The sequence below is a fragment of the Magallana gigas genome, chromosome 3, assembly GCF_963853765.1.
Source record: "Magallana gigas chromosome 3, xbMagGiga1.1, whole genome shotgun sequence".
Taxonomy (NCBI): domain Eukaryota; kingdom Metazoa; phylum Mollusca; class Bivalvia; order Ostreida; family Ostreidae; genus Magallana; species Magallana gigas.
Genome location: NC_088855.1, coordinates 30,675,204 through 30,703,119, shown reverse-complemented (window position 1 = coordinate 30,703,119; position 27,916 = coordinate 30,675,204). Strand labels below are relative to the sequence as shown.

The window sequence follows — 27,916 nt, the reverse complement described above, 5'->3', positions numbered from 1 at the left end:
TGGGAGAAAGCTGGAGTGCCCGGAGAAAACCCACATGTCCAAGCGGGCAACTAGCATATCCATTCAACCAATGTTGATCACGGGGATTGAACTCTGGTCGCAGCGGTGATAAGCGAGTGCACTTTAAAACATTTATATCTACATGTACTTTGTTATTCATTAAAGGAATTCTTTAAACGTATTTAAGAGAAATGACCAGGTGTAAGGCATGTTTTATAGGTAAGAATTAATAATGAAAGATTGTAAATGAAACGCTAATTAGTATCCCCTTTCTCGAGGCCAAATAAGATATTTTGATGAAATGTTTATTATATAATTAATCAAGTTAATTGATAACCAAGAATTGTCAGCGATAAATGTGACAAAATTAATTTATATGTAATGCTATCGAGTATACAAAATGGTGTACAAAATTCTGTATTAGCAAAATTACATGTTCCTTTTATTTCTCCCACTTTTTTAAAATCATGATAATAGATTGTAACAATCAACTCCATTGATAAAATAAAGGAAATATGAATTAATATTCAGAATTCCCTCAATTATATTTACCGCATGAGAAGAAATTGGGGGAAGTAACTTGCGTTAAAAACAAGAACAGTTTTCACGTGAGACTGGTTTCACAGTACCGCGACGGTGTGGACAAGGTGAGAAGCTGTATCGCGAGGATGCGCGGTTTTACCTGAGTTACCTGTGCTAAACCGCAATCAATTTCACACCACAAGGACTCGCAGTAAATACGCAAACCGCATTGGCCATAGTGTATAACGTTTGAAGGATAAAAAACATTTCTATGATAAAAAAAAATACTTTCAGGGAAAGAGTAAAACTAAGAAAATAAAAATATAACAAGATTTAAAATACCTGTGTCTGAAAATAACTGATTTATTGGCTTATTTTTTTCTTTGGAATTTAAGATTTATATCTGTTACCCTTGGAAAGCTAACCAAATTATTGGGTTAGCATGCATACTTTTTTTCTTCAACTCATAATTAATATATTAGGGAAACTGTCATGATTAATTAAAAAATAGTACAAGATTTTATTTTCAAAATAAATCCATGTGATAAGATTGGCATTTTTTTTGGTAAAGTATGTGAACAGTACATGTATATACTATCATGCATGTGCAAAATTTAATAGAATATTTTGAAGCTTATATTAGTTAAGATTAAATCCTTATAAAAATTCAGAAAATAATACATTGGTTGCAATATTATCAATTCAAGGCCTATACAATAATTTTGTGCTCAATCAGTATTTTCAGTACAGTGTACAAAACTATCAATGATGACATCAGGAACATGTAGGGACCCACATTAACACAGATATTTATCTAGATTACTTAAACAATTCAAACAACTTGACTTCCACAAATGTCTATTAACTATTACTATATTTTTTATAACAACTGTCATGTGATCGGTATTTGAAGATATAAATATTGATTTATTTGATGAAATGTCTGTTCTTTGCAGAAAACAGCAATGTGGGCTGCTTATCACAATGACAAGTGGATATTCTTACCAATGCAGTGCTGCCAATTTTTGAACAGTGCTGCTGAAAAAAGAAAAATGAATGTCACAGATAGCCAAAATAATGTTTATGATTTGAATAAGATGGAAAGGATGCTACAAAACAATGGCAGCAATTGTACATATGAAGATATTTTATGCATTGAAGGTGTGTGTTTAAACATCAATTTTTGCAAACATCAATTTTGCAAAAATTGATAGTTTTGGTAATATGTTATGCCAACCATCCAAACCCAGATTGGTTGCTTACCCTGTCTTTATTGGGTTTGCATTAGGTCATTTAGGGCAAACACATAGCCAACCCAAAGAAAACTCTGAGTGTACCCAATGTCGATCTAAAAGGTCTGGTTTTACTAAAGACGTATGAATCAGTATATTAAGTTATAAAACGCATTGACCAATCAAGGTATCAACCAATCAGCATGCAAGCTAGTAACTCAGGTGTTAGCTGAAAATATTATACAATATTTAACAATATTTACATCCACCAAGTATTTTTGGGAATTTATATTGGAATAAATGAAGGTAGTGATCATTGCAGTAAAAAATTTGAAATTAAGAAATTGTGAAACTTTAAGCCTCCTTGTGTTCCAAACATAAAAAAATACAAGGTCCTGAGAACAATAAAGCCCTAGCTTTCAGATGCTCCACAACCTTGTCCAAAACATGCCTAATAGAGCTGATACACAGATTAATGATATACTGATTGGTTAATTAATTGGTGTTGGTCTTGTGAAGATTGAAAATGACAAATTTCTTTTCAACATCAAATCCATTGCTTGCTTCTGTGACAAAATATATTTAACATAAATTTTAATGTAAATTCATATAATACTTTCATAGTAATTTGTCAAATAAACAAAAATAAAGGTCTAAATAAATAATATATATGATATAGAAGTATCACCAGTAAATCTCATTTTTCACAAAAATGTAATGCAATATTTAATAACATACAATGTATACCAATGGCTTCAGTATGCTTTACTGATTATATAGATTACATTAAAAGATTAGTTTAAAAAAACTAATGAATAATTAGCATATACAAGGGTTGATCCAAAAGTAATGTCACACTATGCACTGCATTTCACACTGGCGCTGTATTGTATAAAATGATGCATCAAAATTTTCCTTATCAAAATTCTAATTTGAAGTAAAATTTTGATTTAATTTCGTTGAACACTTAACAAGATATTGATATTAATAGCATGATATACACGCGACATCGCCATGTCATGAATTTACGTCTTTTATAAGGTTTGTATTTATGGATAAATTACTTGCTTCAAAACTTGTAAAAGACCCAAACAACACAATATTTTGAAAAAAGATATATCATAGACTTTTTCTAACTATATTAAAATTAGGGAACATTATCATCTATTTCGGATATCTACGCAATGTCTTTTGTCTCTAGATCAAGGGAAAAAAGACAGGACATGCGGATAGTGATAGGAAAAGGCATATTTGGCTTTGATGGATAGAAATCACTAGAAAATGTACTGGAATTGACATATCAACCTAAAATTGAGAGCAAGTGAACAGGGCACCCTAAACATGGTTCCATTATCTGATAAAAGCATATGTCATTTTAATAAATAAAATAAATAGACAGAAGATATATGCTCTGAAGGAAAGTTAAAACTAAGGTTCTTAGGTCATGAGCTATATCACAAAGCTACATGTACGTTCATGACTTCTTGAAGAGACATCAACAAACTGATCGCACATTGAATAATATCCAATATACTATTCCGTCGATTACAAAGAGAGTAATTAGTTACTTTGTGAAAAAAAATGAAAAAATGTGAAATAGAGCATCGTGGCCAATTTTTATAGAGTACTAAATTACGAAATTCTATCAGAACTCCAAATATCTAGAAATGACGTCGCTAGCGTGCAGCGACTTTCATTGATTCACGTTCTACAAAATATATTATCTTCATAAATATTTATCATGATGCATTAAAATTTTCAGATCAAAATTGAATTAGGTAGATATCTCAAAGCACAAGTTTTTGTCACTTTATGTGGATTTTTCACAATTCTATCGCATCTGTGACAATACTTTTGGATCAACCCTAGTGCAATACCAGTACTTATTGAAGAAAAATTTGAGCAATTTAAGTTAACTGTGAATTTTTAAACAATAAGATTTACTGTAAACATATTATATTTGGCATGTACGATATTTATTGGAAATTAGTTTTTTAACAATTTGGCGTAGATTTGAATTAGCGTATTCCTAAATGTGACTATGAATTCTTATACTGTATTCATGACATTTGGCGATGAACTTGATTTAGCGGAATCTACATTCCGCCAAAAGCGCTAAAAAGAATACACATCCAAATGTAGTACGTTTACAGTAATTATCACATCATTAATTTATTTTTGAATTAACCCGAATGCAAGACAATTATGGTATGGTCAATTTGTTAATGTTTTAAGGAAAAAAGGATTTACTTATTGATAAGCTTGAATTATCTTAATTGGTATTCCTGTTTTCTGTTTTAAGCAGTTGCAGAGAAAACTAAACATTTTGCAGAATCTGATGTAAAAATGGAGAATGAGCACAAGGTGAGATCATGTTTATTGATGCTTAGATATTACTTACCAGCTCATTACGATGCTACAGATTGTGATAAAACTGCAAACATCCTGCTTTGATGAAAATATATCAAGTTTGTTGAAATGATAACACCATAAGTATATCAAAAATGGGTTCCCCTTTTTTAAACATTTGACAAATGAAATTTTTTGCACAATCATATTCCTTAACCACATACAGGTTGTCTTATATATGGCTTCACAATTAAAGCATTGGCAAGTTTGTCCCTTTATTTACATGTGGTATATGGCTTTTGTACCAATCAGATGACATCTTTCCTTTAAGGACGTTGGATCCTGCGATCAAACATCTTCAAGTCTTTAGGTCACCTGAGTATGTCAGGTGACCTATTGCATTTGGTCTTCGTCTTTCGCCGTGCGTTGTCCATCATGCGTTGTTCTTTTACAATTTTACATTTTTAACTTCTTGAACACAACAAAACCAATTTTTACCATTTTTGGTATGAAGCATTTCTATGGTAAGAGAAATCTAAATTGTGAAATTCATGGCTCTACCACCCCCAGGGCACCATAGGTGGAGCCAAATATGCAGAAATAAGCAAAATTTTCAAAAATCTTCCTCTCTATTTCCACACGTGAGGAAAAAAACTAAATGCATGGTTATTGTATCCATGAAGCCATCTACCAAATTTGTGAAATTCAAGGCCCCTGGGTCAGGGATTCAGGCCCTAGGGTGGGGTAATATGGCCATATACATGTACAAAAAATGTATGGTATTATATCTGTAAAATGTTCTTCTCTACTGCCATATATATTTGGGTTAGGAAAAAATTGTGTATTTATTGCGCACAAAAACGTCTGCTAGTTTTGGACTAATTAACTTTATTTGTACGCAAATTCTGTGAAAATGCTTAGTACCATATAATTCTTCATGCAATTTACAACTGAAATCATCCCTTTACTTGCATTTGATAGTCTGTTAAACACCATCACCAGTCCAGTAAAATGAAGTGGTGCAGTCTCTTTACATGTAAAAGTGGCGACTCTTGATTTCAATGTAAATAAAACATACTTGATTTTCTGAGGTCCTTAGCATGCTGTGAAGAAAGTCTGAGGCAATTAGAGAGACGATATCAGTAGTAAATTGAATAAAGATTTTAATGGTACGAATTGTTTTCATATAATTTGCCTATGAATATAGTTAATCAGTCCAAAACTAGCGCATGTTTTTGTGCACAATAAATACACAATTTTTTGAATGGGTGGAACTGTAGGTCCCAGGTCGTCCATCTGAATTTTTTCAGATGGGGAGCTTTAGACCTGCAGCTATTCAGGCCCTAGGGCAGGGCCAGTATGGCCATATAGTAAAAGCATAATCTTAAACAATCCTCCTCTCTACTCCCATATATATTTTAGAAAAACAATATGCATGGTTATGATGTCCATGAAGTACTCTACCTAAAATATAAACTTCATGGCCCCTGGTTAAGGTATTCAGGCTCTAGAGCATAGCCAATATGGCTGAATAGTGAACATGCATTGATTTATTATTTTTTTTCTGTACAATCACAGTTGGGGGAGACAGTCATGCATTGTTATTGGGTTCATAATGCTCTGAGTTAAATTGTGAAATTCACTTCCCTGGCCAAAAGCTGAAAATTGTGGGGAAGTGGTAGGGTAGATTTAAGTATGTTCAAATCCTAATCCCTGGGGGTAGATTGGGATCACAGGTGGGCTGGGGGGAAATTTATACAGGAGTATTGAGAAAAATATTTTAAAATATTCTTAAAAACTATTTGTCTAGAAAAGCTGTAACTTTAGTGAAAGCAACCTCAGATAATGTAGACTCAAATTCATTCAAATCAAAATTTTGAGGAGTAGGGTACGGCCACATTGAGGATCCAAGTTTACAAAGGAAACTATTTTAATTATTCACAAAAACTAAAATGTTATAATATATTGTTTTACTTATATGCAAGCATCTTGACATATTGCTGATTCTTTAAAATTGATTAGACATTGGCCCCTTGATGATTCTTGGGCCTTACAAGGGGTTCAGAGTTTGATGTATGTTTTTATCCCATATATAAACAATTGGTTTTGATCTTTTTGAGAAATACAATGATCAACATGTGATATGACTATCATGTTATATGTTTTATGTTAGTAAAGGAACTTGATTATAAACATTAGAATATCCAGGTGAAAAATAGATTTTTATTAATTCAAGTTCTACATGCTTTATACAACATTGCCCAGGTAGTTTGTATCATGACTCCATTCAGCTGATTTTATCACATTTATTGTTCCTCAGGTGAGCAATGTGGCTCATGGACCGCATGTCTTATTTTGTATATTCACATCAGAGCAGGGGTATTACTAGTGAGGATTTGCTCACAGATTGTTTAATTTGCTGTAATAGTGATATTGGCATTGAATTTCAATGAAGTTGTAATATGCTTGGATAACTGTTAATGTCAATTGTTGAGTTAGTAACAGAAATTTTTCTCTAATTTTCAGGATGATTTTTCAGTATTTGAAATTGTTACTGGAGTGATAATGCTTTCAGAGGAATATGGCAACGATGTTCTGAAGATTGTAAAAGATTCTGGATGCTTTAGTATGAAAGTTGACGATAACTCTTCAGTTCAAATATCTGGCAGCCTGGAAGGAATTGAAAAAGTAAATCTTGCTTTGACTTTAAAAAAAGGAGATAGGATGAGAAATTCTGAGGAAGGAACTGATTACCGGTATATCATTGCTATTCCAATGTCTAAGAGGGACTATGAAGCAGTTTCATACTTTGGAAACAAATATACATGGTTCAAAACTGTATCAAATAATGTGAAGTATGATAATGGTTCTCTTTATATTGATAATGAGCTGAATGTTGATGTTGCTCAGGACATTGAGAAGAAACTATATGATCTCTTTAGGGATGTACAAAGTATGTCTTCTGATAACATACAGATACCAGACGACTTTAGAAAGGACAATGTTAAGAAGACAATAGAAGGAATAGAACAGATGACACCAAGTGTGTGTTTTTTATGGAAAGAAAATGACATTGAAATTATATCTGGTAGTTATACAGAATTTCTGCAAGCAAAGGGTTTGCTTCAGCAAAAGATGTCTGGTAAAGCAAACAGAAGAACAGGGCGTACTTTTACAAAAGAAGAAAAAAACCAAAATTTACTTTTGTCTGAAAGTGCAATTCAAGACACAAATTCTAATGATATGTCTGTCAGTATGAATCAAAGTATGAGATCCAGTAAAGTAGAATTAAAAACAAAAGAAGGTCTGAAAATAAAAATGTATGCAGGCAACATCACTCGATTAGGTGTTGATTGTATTGTCAATGCAGCAAATGAGAATCTAATGCATGGAGGAGGAGTGGCAGCAGCAATTTCAGAGGCTGCTGGGTACCAGTTTGATCAGGAGAGCAGGGATTATGTACTGAAATATGGTCCTATTCCAGTTGGAAGCTGTTGTGTAACATCTGCAGGCAAATTACCTTACAAGTGTGTGATACACACAGTTGGGCCTAGGTGGGAAAACTATAGAGATAAAAGTCAGTGTCTACAGCTTCTCCAGGACTCTGTTAAGGTTACTTTTAAAGAGGCTGATTATCAGAAAATGAGATCACTTGCAATTCCAGCCATAAGTTCTGGTAAGTTTTTTGTACCTGTATATTGAGATAAGATAGAGATGTAAAACGTGTTAATAAATATTGTTCTGTATCAAGTACTCTATTAAAGTATTCAAGAAGATTGTTTTTTGGTCAATTGAATATCATGTTAGTCCGGTTGGGTTCAATGACAAGGTTATCACATGGTACATTGAAAAAACTTGCATGACCAGCTGTATAGATTTTGCAGAACTGTACCTCCAAGGGAAGTTCGTGTTGACAGATGATACAGCAGTTCCATCCCTACAAAAAACAATATTTATTCTGTGCAAAAAGTTGTGGACTGTTTTTGGCTTATTAAACTAATTTAAGAATGTATTCAGTAAAACTTGTAATACCCAAAGAATTCCTGAAACATTCATTTTAGATGTCATTACTTTACTTGCCTCGGAACACCATTTAAACACCCTCACCTCTGCCGTGTCAAGTGAAATGATTTGGTTTGTTTACAGGTAAAAATGGTGACCTTTGATCCAAACGCAAATTTAACATTTTTGAGGTTCGTTAGGGTGTTTAGGAAAATGTTTGAGGCAAGTGAAGTTGTGATTTAGTAGTGAAAATATCTCATTTTTCATGACCAGCTACGTCTTCAGGGGAAATGGCTACACACACACACACACACACACACACACACACACACACACACACACACACATATATATATATATATATATATATATATATATATATATATATATATATATATATATATATTTATTTATTTATATATATTTATATATATATATGATACATTAAAACATCAGTGTTGCATAATGTGGAAGTGAAACTCGTGAAAATGAATATTTGAATCATAGATTAACATTCAAATATCATCTCATTGATTGAAAATAGAGAATTGTAATGTTAATATTCTCTAAAAAATAATATTTATACCGGTAAATGGATGCTGTACAAAAAGTGTGTGAAGGAATAGGAACTAAAAGGTTTAATAACATGAGAGAGGGAGCCTAGAGAGAGAGAGAGAGAGAGAGTTTGTGTGTATCAAGATCCTTGATTCATACATAAATTTTGCTACATGATCTCTATCTTTGATCTCAAAAAAGTTGTTAATCTGTCAAAAATAATTAGGGCCCATATATAGTGTTTGTCCATCCATCTGTCCGTCTTTCCACCTGTTTGTAAACTTCACGTGTTCAACATCTTCTCCAGAACCACTGGACTAAATTCAACTTAACGTGGCACAAATATCTTTAGGCAAAGGGGATTCAAAGTTGTGAAAATTAAGGATCATGCCATTGTACAAAGGGAGATAATAAAGAGTTATTGAATATTTTTGCGATATTTTCAAAAATCTTCTTTTAAAGAACCATTTGGCCAGGAAAGCTGAAACTTGTGAAAGTATTGTCAGGCAGTGTAGATTCAGGGTTATGATAAACATGACCCCAAAGGGTAGGGTGGGGCCACAGTGGGAGTAAGATTGTAACAAAGAAATATATAGAGTAAATCTTTAAATATCTTCTTCTCAAAAACCAAACAGACAAGAAAGCTGAAACTTATGTTGAAGCCTCCTTAGGTAGTTTAGATGCAATGTTATAAAAATCATGACCCCAGAGGGTAGGGTGAGACCACAATGTAAAATTGAATTTTTACTTAGTAATTTATGTTGAGTAAATCTTCTCCTTAGAAACCAATCAGACAGAAAAGCTGAAACCTATGTGGATTCATCCTCAGGTAGTGTAAATTCAAAGTTGTAAAAATCATGATCCCTTGGGGTAGGGTTGAGCCACAAGGGGGGGGGGGGGGGGTGGCAAATTTTTACAGAGGAATATATAGAGTGTATCTTTAAATTTTTTCTTCTCAGAAACCAACCAGTCAGGGAAGCTGAAACGTATGTGGAAGCCTCCTCGTGCAGAGTTGATTAAAAGTTTTGAAAAGCATAATCCCCAAGGGTAGGATGTGCGCTTAATTGGGGGGGGGGGGGGATTTGGACAAAGGAATATATAGAGTAAATCTTTAAAAAAAAATTTCTCAGAAACAAACTAGTCAGGGAAGCTGAAACTTATGTGGAAGCCTCCTCAGGCAGTCTAGATTTAAAGTTGTGAAAATCATGATTCTTGGGGGTAGGATGGGGCCACAATGGGAGTTGAATTTTTACAAAGGAATATATTGAGTAAATCTTAAAAAAAAACCAATCAGCCATTTTTAGAAAGCTGAAACTTAAGTTGAACCCTCCTCAGATAGTTTAGATTCAAAGTTGTGAAAATCATGACCCCTTCGGGTAGGATGTGGCCACAATGTGGGAAAAGGCAATTTTTACATAGGGAAAAAATAAGTTATTGTTGTAAATTTAAATGTTAAAACCTGGTTTTACTATAATGCGAGCATGTTGGCATATTATTGATTCTCAATTGCTTAGAACTTGGGACATTTTTTGGGCCCACAAGGGGCTTAGAGTTTCATGTAGGTTTATAGATATTGCTTCTTGAAAACTGTAATATTCATTGTATGATAGGACTTTGAAATCATCCTCTTCAAAAGTAGCTCAATGTTCAACATAATAATATCTGAAGAAAAAATTGAAAATATTTTTATATCTTTTTTCTACTTCATTGTCCAGATATTTTGTAAATGACTCCATAAATCTGATTTCCTTATGGCTAATGTTGCTCAGATGATCGATGTGACCCATGAGCCTGTTTTTTATGTATTACTTTAATATGGCTTAATTAAAAAAACAAACAAACTAACATTTTTAGCTCACCTGAGCTAAAGGCTCAAGTGAGCTTTTCTGATCAAGATTTGTCCATTGTCTGTCATTGTTGTCAGCATTTCATCTGTGATCCTTCTGTTGTTCTTCAGTCTTTTGAAATCATGAAGCAGTTCGTGTTTTTATGATATTTATTAAGCACACAGTTATCATATAGTGGTTTTAAAGCTGGTCTCTTTCAACAAAACTATAAGCATACATAGACATTGTCTACAGAATATGCAATTGTTGATATATATTTACTGGCCACAATCTGTACATGACCTATAATAAAAAAAAATTTGTTTAAAGGTTAATTAATAATAAAGAGTCTTAATTTCTTGTATCCGTTGATCGCCGTCCAAAGACCAATCATCACTCGAGAGTTTTAATCTTCCTGGTCATTTTCGGCGATAATAGAATCTGACTTTTGTCACTTATCCTTTTCGTTTAATGACTTATATAATGATAGCTTATAAGTGTTTCGTCTTTTACAACTATCATCTTTTTCACTAGTATCTTTTTTGGCACTTCTTTTACACTTGTAGTGTATCATCATTTGCACTAATGTCTTAATTAAAATATGGAGTGCATAATGAGCAAGTAATTGATTAACATAAAGCAAAATACAATCATGTAAATTGACTTATAACATAGCCATCTGGTTACAGGATGAGAACTTTTCACATTTTTCTTCTTCTCCAGTGCCCTTGGCCGATTTCAACCAAACTTGGCACAAAGCATCATTTGGTGATTAAGGGCATTCAATTTTTATAAAATAAAGGGCCATGCCCATTTTAAAAGGAGATAATTTAGAGTTGTTGACATTTTTTGGTATTTTTAGCTCACCTGAACCGAAGGTTCAAGTGAGCTTTTCTGATCACCCGTTGTCTGTCGTCCGTCCGTCCGTCTGTCTGTCCGTCCGTCTGTAAACTTTTCACATTTTTGACTTCTTCTCAAAAACCTCTGGGCCAAATTTAACCAAAATTGGTACAAAACATCCTTATGAAAAGGGGATTCTAAATTGTTAAAATAAAGGGTTCAACCCTTTTTAAAGGGGAGATAATTACGAAACAGTGAAAATAGGGTGCATGTCTTTAAAAATCTTCTTCTCAAGAACCACTGCACCAGAAATGCCAATTTTTACAAAAAAGCATGTATATATAGTTAAGATTCTAAATTGTAAAAATCGTAACCCTCGGGCCAAAACTGGGGCCCCAGGCGGGGTACAAAATTTAACATGGAAATACATTGGAAAAATGTTTAAAAATCTTCTTCTCAAGAACCACTGCACCAGAAATGCCAATATTTACACAAAAGCTTGTATATATAGTGAAGATTCTAAATTGTAAAAATCGTGACCCCCGGATCAAAACTGGGGCCCCGGGCGGGGTTCAAAATTTAACATGGAAATACATTGGAAAAATGTTTAAAAATCTTCTTCTCAAGAACCACTGCACCAGAAATGCCAATATTTACACAAAAGCTTGTATATATAGTGAAGATTCTAAATTGTAAAAATCGTGACCCCCGGATCAAAACTGGGGCCCCAGGCGGGGTTCAAAATTTAACATGGAAATACATTGGAAAAATGTTTAAAAATCTTCTTCTCAAGAACCACTGCACCAGAAATGCCAATATTTACACAAAAGCTTGTATATATAGTGAAGATTCTAAATTGTAAAAATCATGACCCCCGTACTAAATCTGGGGCTCCAAACGGGGTTCAAAGATTAACATAGAAATAAATATGATAAATGTTTTAAAATCTTCTTCTCAAGAACCACTGCACCAGAAATGCCAATATTTATACATAAGCTTGTATGTATAGTGAAGATTTAAATTGTTAAAATAGTGACCCCCTGGCAAAAACTGGGCCCCCAGGCGGGGTTCAAAGTTTAACATATATAAGAAAAATGTTTAAAAATCTTCTTCTCAAGAACTACATTGCAACAGTTTGGGATATTACTATGCATACATCCTTGGCAATTGTAGATTCTAAAGTGTTAAAATCATGACCCCCGGACTAATACTGGGGCATCAAGAGGGGTTCAAAGTTTAACATAGAAATATATAGGAAACATGTTTTAAAAAAATCTTCGCGCGAACTACAATGTCATTTTTTGTAAGATTACTTTACTTGGATCCTCAAATAATGAAAAATTTGAATTATAGAAGCGATCTAATACTGGGGCTCCAGGAGAAGGGGTTCAATGTTTCACATAAAAAGATAGGAGGGAACATGTTTAAAAATCTAATGGAGGAGAACTACAATGCTTCAATTTGTGAGATTACTATGCAAGCATACTCAAATTGTAAAGTTTCCAAATTGTGGAAGCCGTGACCCCCAGACTAATATTGGGGCCCAAGAATGGGTTCAAAATTAACATAGAAATATATAGGGAACATGTTTAAAAATCTTCTTCTCAAGAACTACATTGCAACAGTTTGTGAGATGCAAGCATCATTGGCTATTGTAGATTCTAAATTGGTAAAACCGTGACCCCCGAACTAATACTGGGGCCCCAAGATCCCCAGACCAATACTGAGGCCTCAAGTGGGGTTCAAAGTTTAACATAGAAATATATATCGAAAATGTTTAAAAATTTTCTTCTTGAGAACTACAATGCTACAGTTTGTGAGATTACAATGCAAGGGTCTTCAACTAGTGTAGTTGTTAAAGCCAACCATAAACCCCGGACCAATACTGGGGCCCCAGAAAGGGGTTCAAAGTTTAAAATAAAAATAACATGCTAAGAAATAGAATGTTACAAGGAACTGTTGTTCAGGTGAGCGATGTGGCCCATGGGCCTCTTGTTAAAAAATCTCACAATCAAAATGGCCAGAAAAGCTTAATCTTCTGTGGAAGCATCCTCAGGTAGTGTAGATTCAAATTCAAATTCAAATTTGTTCAAACCATGGTCTCCAGGGGTACGTTTGGTCCACAATGGAGGAGGGGGGGGGGGGGGTAGAATTTTACATAGGAATAAAGAAAATCTTTGAAAATCTTCAAAACCGTTTGGCCAGAATTGATGAATTTTGTGTCGAAGCTTCTTCGGGTGTGTAGATTTAATGTTTTTTTTCAAATCATGGTCCCTGGGAGTTGGGTGGGGCCACAGAAGGGAGCGACTTTTACATTTGATTATATAGAAAATAAATCTTTAAATATTTTCTACTCAAAGACCATTTGGCCAGAAAAGCTCAAACTTTTGTGGAAGCTTCCCAGGGTACTGTAGATTCAAGTTTCATGTTTAAACCATGATCCTCGGGGTAGGGGGGCACAATGGAAGGGGAAGGGGGTAAAGTTTTACATAGGATGTAGGGAAAATCCATAAAAAATTCTTCTAAAAACCCATTTGGCCAGAAAAGCTTCAACTTTTGTGAAAGTATCCTAGGGTAGTGTAAAATCAAGTTCGTTCAAACCATGGTCCCCATGGGTAGGGTGGGGCCACGATGGGGGATAAAGTTTTACGTTGGAGTAAATAAAGAAAATCTTCTGAAAAACAATTCTCCCAGAAAAGCTTAAAATTGTGTGGAAGCATTCTAAAAAGGTAAAGATTAGTTTTTCAGATCATGGCCACGGGGTTGTGGGGCCACAAATTTTTTTTTCATAAATCATTTGGCAAGAAAAGCTCAAACATGTGTAAAAGCATCCACATATACACTAAATTCAAGTTTGTTCCGATCATGTTCACCAGGATAGGGTGAGGCCACAATGTCAAATTTTTACAAAGAACGATGTAGAGAAAATGCTTTAAAAATCTTCATCTCAAACCCATATTGGCCAAAGAGGCTGTGACAAGGAAAATATCCTCCTGTAATGTAGATTCAAGTTTGTTAACATTATGATCCCCAGGGGTGGAGCGGCATTATTGATAAACAATTGGGGGAGGGGGTCAAATTCAAACATAGGAAGATATAAAAAAAAAAACAACTTTAAAAATCTTCTGAAAAAGCATTCAGCCAAAAAGGCTGAAACTTGTGTGAAAGCACATGTTGTGCAGAATAAAGTTTGTACAAATCATGATTCCATGGAGAAAAGTGGAGACATAAATGGGGAGGGAAGGTTAAATATTTCAGAGAAAAATCTTCTCCTAAAAAATAAAACAACAAAAGGGGGCTTTATATTTACCGTCGAAATGTTGAATACATAACGAAAGATTTTTAGCTCACCTGAGCCAAACGCTCAAGTGAGCTTTTCTGATCATAATTTGTCCGTTGTCTGTCGTCGTTGTCGTCGTCGTTGTTGTAAACTTTTCACATTTTCATCTTCTTCTGAAGAACCACTGGGCAGATTTCAACTAAATTTGGCACAAAGCACCACAAGGTGAAGGGGATTCAAGTTTGATCAAATAAAGAGCCATGCCCTCTTTCAAGGGGAGATAATTGAGAATTATTGAAATTTTGTGAGTATTTTTCAAAAATCTTCTTCTCAAAAACTATTCGGCCTGAAAAGCTTAAACTTGTTGAAGGCATCATCAGGTAGTGTAGATTTAAGTTTGTTCAAATCATGGTCCCCAGGGGTAGGGTGGGGCCACAATTGGGGGATCAAGTTTTACATAGGAATGTATAGAGAAAATCTTTAAAAAATTTCTTCTCAAAAACTATTAAGCCAGGAAAGCTCAGCTTTGGGTGGAAGCATCCTCAGATAGTTTAGATTTAAGTTTGTTCAAATCATGGTCCCCGGGGGTAGGGTGGGGCCACAATAGGGGGATCAATTTTTACATAGGAATATATAGAGAAAGTCTTTAAAAATCTTCTTCTCAAAAACTATTAGGCCAGGAAAGCTCAAATTTGAGTGGAAGCATCCTCAGGTAGTGTATATTCAAGTTTGTTCAAATCATGATCCCCGGGGGTAGGGTAGGGCCACAATTGGGGGATCAAGTTTTACATAGGAATATATAGAGAAAATCTTTAAAAATCTTTTTCTCAAAAACGATTAAGCCGGAAAAGCTCAAATTAAAATGGAAGCATCCTCAGGTAGTGTAGATTCAAGTTTGTTTAAATCATAGTCCCCCGGGGAAGGGTGGGGCCACAATTGGGGGATCAATTTTTACATAGGAATATATAGAGAAAATCTTTAAAAATCTTCTTCTCAAAAACTATAAGGTCAGAAAAGCTCAAATTAAAATGGAAGCATCCTCAGGAAGTGTAGATTCAAGTTTGTTCAAATCATAGTCCCCCGGGATAGGGTGGGGCAACAATTGGGGGATCAATTTTAACATAGAAATATAAAGAGAAAATCTTTAAAAATCTTCTTCTCTAAAATTATTAGGCCAGGAAAGCTCAAATTTGAGTGGAAGCATCCTCAGATAGTGTAGATTCAAGTTTGTTCAAATCATGGTCCCCGGGGGTAGGGTGGGGCCACAATTGGGGATAAATTTTTATATAGGAACATATAGAGAAAATCTTTTTAAAAATTTCTTTTAAAAACTATTTGGCCATGAAAGCTCAGCTTTGAGTGGAAGCATCCTCAGATAATGTATATTCAAGTTTGTTCAAATCATGGTCCCTGGGGGTAGGGCGGGGCCACAATTGGGGGATAAATTTTTATATATAGAGAAAATCTTTAAAAGTCTTCTTCTCAAAACTATTAGGCCACGAAAGCTTAAATTTGAGTGGAAGCATCCCCAGATCATATTGATTCAAGTTTGTTTAAATAATAGTCCAGGGGTACGGTGAGGCCACAATGGGGGATTAATTTTTATTCAGGAATATATAGAGAAAATCTTTAAAAATCTTTTTTAAAGACTATTTGGCCAGAAAAGCTTTAACTTGTGTAGAGGCATCCTCGGGTAGTGTAAATTCAAGTTTGCAAAATCACAGTCCCTAGTGGTAGGGCGGGACCGACTGATGGCGGTTTGAATTTTTACATAGGAATATATCGAGAAAATCTTTAATAATATTCTGGGAAAGTTTTCGGTCCAAAAGTCAGTACTTTGTGTGAAAGCACAGGTTATGCAGATTTAAGTTTGATGAAACCATGATTCCCTAGAGAAAAGTGGGGCTACGAAATGGGGGGGGGGTATATAGGAATAGAGAAACGTTTTCTTACAGGTACAACAACAAAAGGGGCTTGGTATTTACCAAAAAATAAGAGGTGGATAAAATTGGCAGATTTACACATTTTTTTTAGCAAGATCTACTGTACTCAGTTGTCAAGATATTTTGATACTGTAATGCTAATTTGATCAGAATTAAGGCAATTGTTGCTCAGGTGAGCGATGTGGCCCCTGGGCCTCTTGTTTTAAACCTTTTTCGGCAAGACTTGACAGTTGTACTTTACTAAATTGTCAAGATATTTTGAATTTGATACGGTAACGCTGTTTTGATTTGGCTATTGTTGCTCATGTGAGCGATATGGCCCTGGGCCTCTTGTTTTCACATCTAAATTTCAATGACATTTCTTTTAGAAATTTACATAAATGGTAAGTTTTGACCTTGCAGCTATAAGTTGTTTTATTACTTTGAAAACAATGGCAGCATCTTTTAAAAACATGTCTACAAGGAGATGCAGTTGTAGTTCCTAAAGGGTGTAGTTCTTTTGTTTTTATGACACACGTTAATACATTGATTTTATGTCGAATTGATATGTGTGTGTTTTTATGCCATTATAATAATTGAAGACTTTCCAAAAGAAAATAAATTTAGAATTGAAATTTTACTTTGTTGTTTGATACATAGGTTTATTTTGATTTGTTTTAGGTATTTTTTCTGTCCCGAGGGATAAATGTGTAGAACAATATTATGAAGCTGCGATGTCATTTAGCCGGAACTATCCAGCTAAGTATTTGCAGGAAATACATTTTGTAGACAGGGATGAGTCCATGGTTAGAGCAATACAGGAAACTTTTCAAAGCAGATCAAAATCTGCAAGCACATCAGAAAAGACAGACAAGAAAAATGACACGCTTGCATTTAATGGAGAGAAAACTATGCCTCTCTCCATTTCCTTTACCACCGTGAATGTATCGGACAATTTGCAAATCAAAATACACATAGGCAATATTACAGATATTGTTGCAGATGCTGTTGTCTGTCCACAGGATAAAGGTGGCCTGTCAGAGAATGATATTGCAAGAGATATTTTTGGAAAGATTCCTGATAAACAGCCTTCATTTAATTTACTGAAGTATGGGGATATTTGTTCTCAAAAGCTCCAAGAAAACTCGAAATGGAAGATGATAATCCATGCTGTCCCTCCGGTATTTGATGCTGAATATGCAAAAAATCATCCAAAATTTGTAAAAACTTTAAATACTATTATTCAGAAGATAATAAAGACAGCAGATGAGGCAAAGTTACACTCCATCGCTATTCCTCTTCTTGGGACTGGTAAAGAGATTTTTTACACTTTTATAATTATATGCAAACTTAGCGTATTAAGTCTTTTATTCTGTTTGTTAAGGTATCTCACTTTTGATTTCATTGCCCAGGTGATTGATTATGTTTAAAAAATGATTTTATTATTTAATTATCACAGATAGATTATTAAATCGCTATGACACAACATTCACTAAGAAAATCCATTTGAATTCAAGAAACAAACAAGTTTTTTGGGGAACTTTTTATTTTAACCTTTAAAGTCCTATAGCTAAAATATGACATCCCTGATGTGTGTTTTAGGGATGGGGGAACCACAACAATATAACATGTTATTTAGGAAACTTAATTTCTTTAAATGGATTTTGTTTTGGTAAAGAAGTTAGTTTATCATACACCCCACAGATATTATTTGATAATGATAAGCAATGGTAACATATCGGTAATTTATTATTGCAGGTACAGAAGAATACAAAACACCTGTAGAGACGTGTGCTTCTAGTTTTTACAAAGCAGTTATGGCAAATAAATCTGAGCTAATGTATTTGAATGACATTTATCTTGTGCTAAAGGAAGAAGAACAAGAAAAAATGTATTTGGAAGATTTTGCTTTAATCAACTGTAAAATTGCCCAAAGACCAGTGACAAGTAATGGAAAGTCAGATGATTTTGGCAAAACAATGAAAGAAATGCCTAAAGAAGGTGAAAATTGTTGTATTTGCATGGATACACCAACAAAACCAAAACAACTACGAAAATGTGGACACATATTTTGCAAAGAGTGCATTGAGCAATACTTTGAGTACAAACCAACCTGTCCTAGCTGTGGTACGATCTATGGGAAAGTGACGGGAGACCAACCTCCAGGAACGATGTCAATAAGAACAAATGGTATCAGACTGCAAGGATTCAATGACAGCACTGGGACCATTGTTTTGACGTATTTATTTAATGACGGAAAGCAAGGGGTAAGTTTTTATTGCATATAATGGTAACAGCAAATGTAATTTTTTATGCTGATGCATTATTTCTTATATTAATACCTCTGTTTAAAAAAGAAAAAACTAACCCAAAAATTGCAATATAATGTTTTCTCCTGATCAGTTTTTGACACTATATGTTCCCAGAACTTTGTTTGCTTGTTGACACTTGTATGTAGCCAATTTTGCTGGATGTCCAGATATGAGCAAGAAATGTTAAATATTTCAAATTTGTCCTTTGAAACTACCATTGAAAAATACACTTTTTTCTGCATTAGTTGATCAATTTGAAAATTTGAAAACAACAATTGTAATTGTCCTTTACCACCTGTATTGGTTTGTACATGTGTTCTTCTCATTGAACCAATTCGAAATTCCGAAAGATGTTGAAACATAGATATATTTTACATTTGCAAATATGTTTCCTCATACAAACCTTCAAAAGAGCAAAACTCTTTTTCTGTGTGAACTTTTTAAATAGATCTCATCTAGAGGTCATAATTTTGACATCACACTGATCATTGCATAAGCAATTAATTTGTTTAATGAAATATTGCAGCTAGTCTGCCTTATACCAATTATTGATAACAGATTCAATTCAGAACTGACAGAATACCAAAATTTGAATTCCATTTACTAGATCTAAGAATTAAAAAAACTTACCTGGTTCCACAAATATTGTACTTAAAATTGTTACATTTAAGTCTTCCTGTTTCTCTGTTTAGGTTTATTGAGAAAATGCATGAATTTTTGTTATTGTCCACCACCTAGTCACAGAAAGAACAGCCAAGTCGTCCATATACTGTATGTGATGCTTGGCTTCTATGGTTCATTGAAAGTCATAGCTCACCTCTTGCAAGCCCGTTCACGCCCTTAATGTTTAATACATTTTATGAAGGTCATGATCACTGCAAAAAAATACTGTATCTAATCAAATATGAGTTATTTTTTCTATGCCCCCTGTCGGTCAGTCCACAAACAGTTTCCGTTCATTTTCTTCGCAGAGGATGAGTAAATTGAAATGAAATTTAATATACAGGTTTATCATGATAATATCTAGGTCAGGTTCGATAATGGGTACGATGGAGCAATTGTCGACAGACTTATGGCACTTGGACGTAGAAAAATTCCAGTTATTTGCAGTTTCCGGTCATTTTCTTCACAGATGATAAACATATTGAAATGAAATTTGGTATACAGGTTTATCATGATAATATCTGGGTCAAGTTCGATTTTTTGTATGATTGAGCAATTTTCAACAGAGTGGTGTCCCTTGGACATAGACAAATTCTATTTATTTGCCTTTTTCGTTAATTTTCTTCGCAGAGGATGCACATATATATTGATATGAAATTAGGATACAAGTTTATCTAAATAATATCTGGATCAAGTTTGATTTTGGGTATGATAGAGCAATTTTTAACAGAGTTATGGCCCTTGGACGTAGACAAATTCTATTTATTTGCAGTTTTCGTTCATTTTCTTCGCAGAGTTCCACTTATTGAAATGAAATTTGGTATACAGATTAATTATTATAATATCTAGGTCAAGTTGGATATTGGGTACGATTGTGCAATTTTCCACAGAGTTATGCCCCTTGGACTTAGAAAAATTCCAATTACTTGCAGTTTACGTTCATTATCTTTGTGGATGTTTCCATGGGAGGGGGCATAAGTGTTTCACAAACATCTCTTTTTCTGTAATGCTCACTACATTCATTTTTTGTATAATTGCACGTTTAGACAGTTCATGGTTTATGATTTATTTTACTTCGCATAATTTTTTCAGTATTATTTTCAGGATGAGCATCCAGAACCTGGAAAAGTTTACAAAGGGATCAATCGTTCGGGTTATCTCCCATTCAATGAAAAAGGCAGGCTGATAGCCAAGCTACTCAATGTAGCATTCAGTAGGCGGTTGGTGTTTACCATTGGACGGTCAAGAACTACAGGCCATGATGGAGTGATTACTTGGAATGATATACATCACAAAACTAGAATGGAAGGAGGGCCAGCTAGGTATACACATTCAAATTGCACAGTTATAGATATTGAAAATATTGAGTTTTTGAGATTTTAGGTCGCCCGACTTATTACTTGGGTCTTCCTTCAGTGTGCACTGTTAGTGAACTTTGGAACATTTCAGCCTCTAAGTAGCAAATATGACCATATCACTCTTTCCAGGAAACATAAAAATGATGGTTATGGTTGAAGCATGTATAAATTGTATGCCAAATTACAACCCATCTTGTCATCATAAGATATGTTTGCAGAACAATTTTGATACATATCTAAAGGTGTATTTATATACCATCTCAAATGGTTGTAGGTTTGGTTACCCTGACCCCACCTACCTAGAGCGAGTGTTGGAGGAGTTGGAGGCCAAAGGAGTTACAGAAGAGTCGGCCGATGATCCAGAGGAGTACAAGGAGTACTCAAGACAAATTGGATATTAGTACTTGAAGAAAAGAATATATATCATAAGTGTGCATATTGGTAGGATTAAGATTTCAGATAATTTATGAAAAAATACCAGCTTTTGATCTTAGTCAATTATTTTGCAAAATATTGCATGGATTATGGATACAGATAACATAAAATAAAGCCTGGTTTGCTGTCACATTGACAGCTTTTCACTTGTCTTGATTTACTCTTTTGAATATTTTTATATATAAGAGAAAATTGAAGAGTTTGGTTGAAGCACATATGAATTGTATGTCAAATTATAACCCATCTTTTCATCATAAGATGTAAATGCAGAACACATAATTTGAAACATACCTCAGAATGTAAATAATTATACTGTCTCAAATGGTTGTAGATTTGGTTACCCTGACCCCACCTACCTAGACCGAGTGTTGTAGGAGTTACAGGCCAAAGGAGTCACTGAGGAGTCGGCTGATGATCCAGAGGAGTACAAGGAGTACTTTAGATTTATTAGATTAAAACATGCATATATGAAAACTGCATTCTTACTTTTGGTTCGTCAGATTTTTCAGATTTGAAATAAGGGACCTTCTACTGTTACATTATTATTTTACAATAGAAAATGCTGAAATTGTACATGTGAACTGTTTATATCCGACCACTTTGTTCGTCATGTATTAAATTAAATTTATTTTTTATAATGTTGTGATAAGTATTAAAGTTTGTTATCATTTTTTTGATTAGAAATTATATTCCCGTTTCAAGAATTTTCTTTTCATTAATTTTTTTAAGCGTTGAGGTTTGACAATGCATGAAATTCAATATAAATATATAATTTGATGTTTTGTAGAGTTTAGAATTAAATAAGATTATCGAAATAAATATATAGGAGTACTACTCCGATTGCATATCAATAAACATTTTATTTATCTCTGTAAATCTCATTCAAAATTAAAAAAAAAACATCCAAAAAAACCTTAAAGTCCTTTTAATGCATTAATATAGCAACCAGTTACTGCTTGAGATATAAAAAAGGCAATGAAAATTGCATTCAATTAACTCTTCAAATTTAACGAATACATTTGCTTTTAGACTTTTATATTCGCAGAAAACCTTATAATGTTTGTTTTCAGCTTTTAAGTCATATTGTGATTGGGGTTTCATCAACTTTCTTTTAAATGCTAGTAAATGTTTTTACTTTTGGTATATTGCAAACATCAGTAAAGATAGTTTACTCATGCATAATTTTATCAAAAACACAATTATTTAAATAAAATTGTTTTCTATTTTGCAAATGATTTAATGCATTAACTTTTACAGGTATTTGTTTAATAAGCCATGGTTTTGGAAGGTAATAAGAAAAAAAAGATTTTAATGTTATTTTTTTTTTAAATATATTTAATTATGATTAAAAAGCTAAAATGTACAGTTTGCTTTTTAACTACTATCTAAACATATCTGGAAAAAAATTATTAAAGCTAATTAAACCTTTTTGGTTAATGTAAAGAGAATGTTGAACCTTTCAAAGTTATTGAAAAAATATTTTGCATTTGGTTTTGTAAAAGCATTAAGGAAAGAAATGTTCCATCCCTTATTTTTTATTATATCTTTATCTTAGAAAACTATACTAGAAATTTTACTTCTGAATCTGTAAGTCTGTAAAATATTATTGATTTGTGGTGTTATACATGGTTAATGACAATAAAATGATTCACAAAAATGTATTTTAATAAATTTATATGAATTATTTATACTTGATAGTTTGAACCGTAAGTTAGCTATCATTCTGTGATATTAAAATACAATATTCGCCTTATATGTAAGAAACGCAAAATTATACCATCTTTTATTTTAAACGGGTTTTCTCAAGATATCAACAACATTTCTTAATTATTTGAATTATTTGGAATATTAACGTTAATTGGTTCAATTTTACCAAAAATTAAATAAATTATATAATAGATAGAATATTTTTGTTGTTATTTTTAAGGTGTACTCTTTTTACTTTTTCGTTTAAATCATTTCTATTAACGTGCTCCTTCAAGATATAATTTTATCATTACGTCATAGAAGTATAATGGCGACGTTCACCCACCGAAAGACAAAAAATCGGACCAAAAAACCCCATTTTCTCGAAAAATCCGAAGTATCTTATATGGATGTTGTTTACTTTTTTAATTTTATAAACGTTATCAAAACAATTCCTAAAAAGGTGTAAATACACGGTGTTTTACTGAAAAGCGCAAACGCACACGCAGTCAAAACTAACGTCGGCCACAAGAAAAAAAGACTACTTTAATCTGCTTGCTTAGCTAATTAAATATTCAGTTTTAATAAAAAAAAAGTAAATGTATATCTAAAGAATGTTTTCATTGTTGATTAATGTCCTATTTGTTATATTTTGATGTTGACAGTGTAGATGATGTAGATAAAAAATATACATTGATACAAGTAAACTGACTTGCATTTTTTTTTATCTCGGACATTAAAGAAGTTTGGTATATAATTACGGCAGCCTTTAGGTACATGAAAATTGGTTGTCTCTTCTATGTAACGTGCTGATCAACAACAATTAAACTTTACGTACTTAAACTTTTTATGAATATTGTATTGAATGAGTAAGTAAAACGCTGTCTTAAGTGTATGTTTTAACTTTAAGGTTAGCAATCATCACACAGGTAAATTACATAAACCGCTTATTCAATAGTAAAATACAGTAAGGCTTAAAGCTGAACACTACTCGTTAAAAGCATTGTTCTTCATATTTCGCTACACCTGTATAACCTCTGTTCAAAGTATTTCGCTGTAAAGGTCTCAACTGTTTGGACGTGTAATATTCCTTTGGTGGTCTTACATTATGTGCATGTGTTTCTTGTTCTATGTGCAAACGCATGAACAAAAAGGAAGGAAAACGTAACTGTTTCATTACGTTTATTTCGTTACATTATTTATGTAGACAATACTAGGAATTCTACTTCTGAATCAATATTTTTTTTAAACGTATGGTGCTTAACATGCATATAATTATTGAAAATAGAATGATTCATAAATGTCATTTTCTAATTTTGCAAGAATGATTTTAATTTTGGTACTTTTGCGATTATGTAAGTGTATTGTAATCGTATACATATAAGGAAGTGACGACGGTGACAATATTATCCCGAATCGTGACCTGTTGCTATCATTCACTGTACTGTAAATTCCTTATATTACGCGAGTACTCAATTCCGCGATCCCGCTGTTTTGTATCAAATCGCGAGAATATATAAAATCGCGAACGCGGAACTTTTATCCATATTTCTCATAGTTCTCAACTATCAAAAAATAATGGCGAGATTTTAAAATTCGCGAAGGGTGCTCCTCGCGATTTTACGCGGATAATAATTTCTCGCGTTTAATTAGGAATCTACAGTATTCGTAGTGCGTTGTACACCTTATATGATCCCCGTTTATCATTAAGATTACCATTATCAAGGTGGTGAATAACAGCGATCCGTTGTCGTACATGTACTTCGGTTATGCACACCATTTGTTGATGGATTATAACGTCCCTGTTCCTATAATTACTATATTATTATACATTACGCATGCTGTTTTCAAAAAATTATCAAAACACCTCCATAATTTAACGTAGCTGTCCTGTCATCTTTTCATAATATTACACTACGTTGCAAATCGTTGGTACTAATCATTAATGAGCAAGTACACATTAATGTACATGCATCAAACGGATTATTTATCGACATCAAGAAACTCGATAGATCTAACAAATAACGATATAAAAATGGCTAAAAACAAATTTAAAAACTTAATAAACATACAAACTAACTATTCAGTTATTCGGTTATATTAGACGAATGACAGAAACATGCATTAAACATTACTGGAGACACAGAATACTGCACTATCTTGTTTCCCATATGCGCGAGTTTAATGTATTAAATTATCTACCTTTGGGAGCATAATTGTACTACGTACCTGGCTTGCGAAGGAGAAAAATGTGTCCTTTCTCCTTTCGTACACGAATAAAAAATCTACGTGGGGTAAGGTTGAGTTTAAATTGCCAATTTCTTTTTCTTTCTTGTTTTTACAATATAATGTATATATTATTTGCTGTGCCCACTTTCGTTTTAAATACTGTTTACTTAGCATTTGATTTTGCATAAGTGTATCAAAATTATTAATGTATAAATTAAAAAAAAAGATAAGGAAACACATTTTAACCTTTAACAATTTCATCGACAAAATAATGTTCAAAGGTCATAAAACTAATAAAGATTTGTTACGAAAGCCTACAAGAGTCAGTTAAAAATAAATATTATCTATACTTATAAATCTAGACATTTCGCCAATAAATTACAATACGCCTGCACCAGATCTAGAGTATATAACTGCCTATACCTTAGGTATTTCAACATGTGTGATATGATATCCGTATGCTATAATTGAACTTTACCTGATAAATAATTATTGAAAAATAAATTAAAAACCTACTTTCATTTTTAATTAATAAACAAGCCCGAAATAGCAAAAATGAGAGTAAGGTGAGGGACACGCTTTGGTGGATCCAAGTCAATGGGAGTTAGCATTAAAATATATCCTTTGCAGTGAAAAAATATTGAATGATTACGTAAACATTGAATATATTTATTAACGGAACTTAATTACTTGGATTAATCATAGAAGTTAAGGTTTGACTACTGCTGAAGAAATGAAATAAGACAATTCGTTTCTTGAATGCGCGTTTTAAGTTTTGGTAGATAGAAACTAGCGAAGCGCGACCTCTGGCGAGAGAATGGAATAGAATAGAACGTTTGGACGGAAAGTATCTGTTACTAAAAATAGCTTCAAGTACCTAGCTGTCGCAATATGATTTCGAAACCTGGATACACTGTACTGATTTTATAATGTTGTTTGTAACAAATGATTGTTCATAAATTTGGGAAAATCTGTGTGTAGCTGTAGTTGATATTCTGAACCGTGACAAGTTCATGCAAAATGCAATGGATCTAAATGTAGATAGAGTACATGTATAGTGTTAATGAAGAGATCTGGCATGAGTTTTACTAAGCTTCTTAAGTTTAAGATTTCATCGTAACCGTAAGTTACGATGAATATCTGTTTTACCAAACTTCTTAACTTTAAGTTACGTCAAAAATATCGTCGTAACTTACGACAGCCTATGGGCTACTCTAAGTTAAGAATTTTTCGTATTTGTCTAAATAAATGAATAAAAATGGCCGCCTGCTTTTTGTTTATTGAAGTTTTGAGAGAAAATGAAGACAAGGCTTTGCGTCGTGAACGCGTTTTCAGAGACAGGAGTCAAGTTCTTTTAAAATATGTTGACCGACAGCGAGCTAATTGGGCGATAATTTAGGGCTGGGACGATACTGTACTGAGCCGATTCGGTACATATCACGATACATGAGATGCGATACGATACATATCACGATACATTGCAATTAAATGAAAACATGAATAAAAGTTTAAAATTTATTCAACCTGCCGATGTATTGCCGCATGTCCAAAGTTATTTTGTTATATTCATAATGAGCGTTGCACAATTTACAAATTACTTTAGTCTCGTGTAAACTAGTTTTTCATAAACAAGTACTCCAAAAGTTTTCCACACTCCATATTTAGCTTCCTAACAGTTTTGACAACTTTACGAGGTTTTCCGCCATCTTTGTACTTTCATATTAGGCGTGCGGACTAAAAATAGTCGATATATGAAGCTCGGATATTATTGAAAAATAAAAAAAGTTCGGTAAGGTATCGTTGTATTAATGGTAAATGTATCGATCCAAATATCGTCAAAATAAATACCGCAATGCACCGGTGCATCGGTGGATCGTCCCATCCCTAGGCGATATAGGTTTTCAAGGCGAGTTATTCTGCAGCTGACAGACGATGTCAAAGACCACATACAACCACAACCTTTGAGGTCGCATGCCATTCCAGCTTACATCCAGATAATTTTATGGATATGACCTTTAAAAAAAATAACAGAGGAAATTCTAAATGAAGCTGGACTTATAAAGCATCCTATCAATCAAATTCTTACAAAATATTAATATCATAAAACATCACACTCATGATATTGATAAAAACAAAATACACTTACTATGTTTGTTATGTTCAAAGAATGATTCCGAATGATATCCTTACAAACATTTCTATTTGTCCACTATTTTGAAAGAAGGATGAAGAGTAAACAAAAGGGCCACAACTGTATTATTACTTCATCGAGTTGTTCCCCTTTAACAAGATTGTGTGTGATGAACCATACAAATTTAAAATAAAATTTGAAATAAATATTGCCTAAAAGATATATAAATATTTTTTTGATTTATTGTGTAAAATTCATATCATTTCTTGTTGACAGTCAAGTATAGTTAGAATATATTTCCATACCCATAGTAAGCAATATTATAGTTTAAGTATTAATCATAATATAGCAAAATGGTGATCAAGGAAATAAATGAATACATTATTAAAGAATTGAGGAAAATAAAAGAAAATAGGCTTTTTTGTCATGGACTTTTTTTTAACTAAATGAATAGACCTATAAAATTGTGTTAAGCCTAACGGGGTAGCCGATATAAATGTATATGACACTTTTATCCGCTACTTGTGTTAATGTCTGGTTAAAAAATTCTGAACCTTTTCGCCCCCCCCCCCTC

The 27,916-nt window shown here is 33.2% G+C and overlaps 2 protein-coding genes across 6 annotated transcripts in view; both read left to right on the top strand.

Moving 5' to 3' along the window:
• The window catches only part of LOC105320498 (uncharacterized), a 140,373-nt gene extending 117,418 nt beyond the window's left edge, over nucleotides 1-22,955 (top strand). For 2 of the 5 annotated variants that reach the window (XM_066079295.1, XM_066079296.1), the window contains exons 15-22: nucleotides 1,479-1,683; nucleotides 4,057-4,118; nucleotides 6,630-7,779; nucleotides 17,210-17,839; nucleotides 18,287-18,795; nucleotides 20,608-20,825; nucleotides 21,136-21,302; nucleotides 21,628-22,955. In XM_066079295.1, the coding sequence (XP_065935367.1) occupies nucleotides 1,479-1,683; nucleotides 4,057-4,118; nucleotides 6,630-7,779; nucleotides 17,210-17,839; nucleotides 18,287-18,795; nucleotides 20,608-20,825; nucleotides 21,136-21,262 (2,901 nt within the window). In that variant the 3' untranslated portion in view covers nucleotides 21,263-21,302; nucleotides 21,628-22,955. The remainder of the gene's footprint in view (nucleotides 1-1,478; nucleotides 1,684-4,056; nucleotides 4,119-6,629; nucleotides 7,780-17,209; nucleotides 17,840-18,286; nucleotides 18,796-20,607; nucleotides 20,826-21,135; nucleotides 21,303-21,627) is intronic. The other 3 variants (XM_066079298.1, XM_066079297.1, XM_066079299.1) reach the window with 3 other exon arrangements.
• Nucleotides 22,956-25,158: 2,203 nt separating this feature from the next.
• Nucleotides 25,159-27,916, top strand: part of LOC105320519 (uncharacterized) — a 28,876-nt gene continuing 26,118 nt past the window's right edge. Inside the window, exon 1 of the mRNA XM_066079300.1 lies at nucleotides 25,159-25,276. The gene's annotated coding sequence lies outside the window, so the exon portion shown is untranslated. The remainder of the gene's footprint in view (nucleotides 25,277-27,916) is intronic.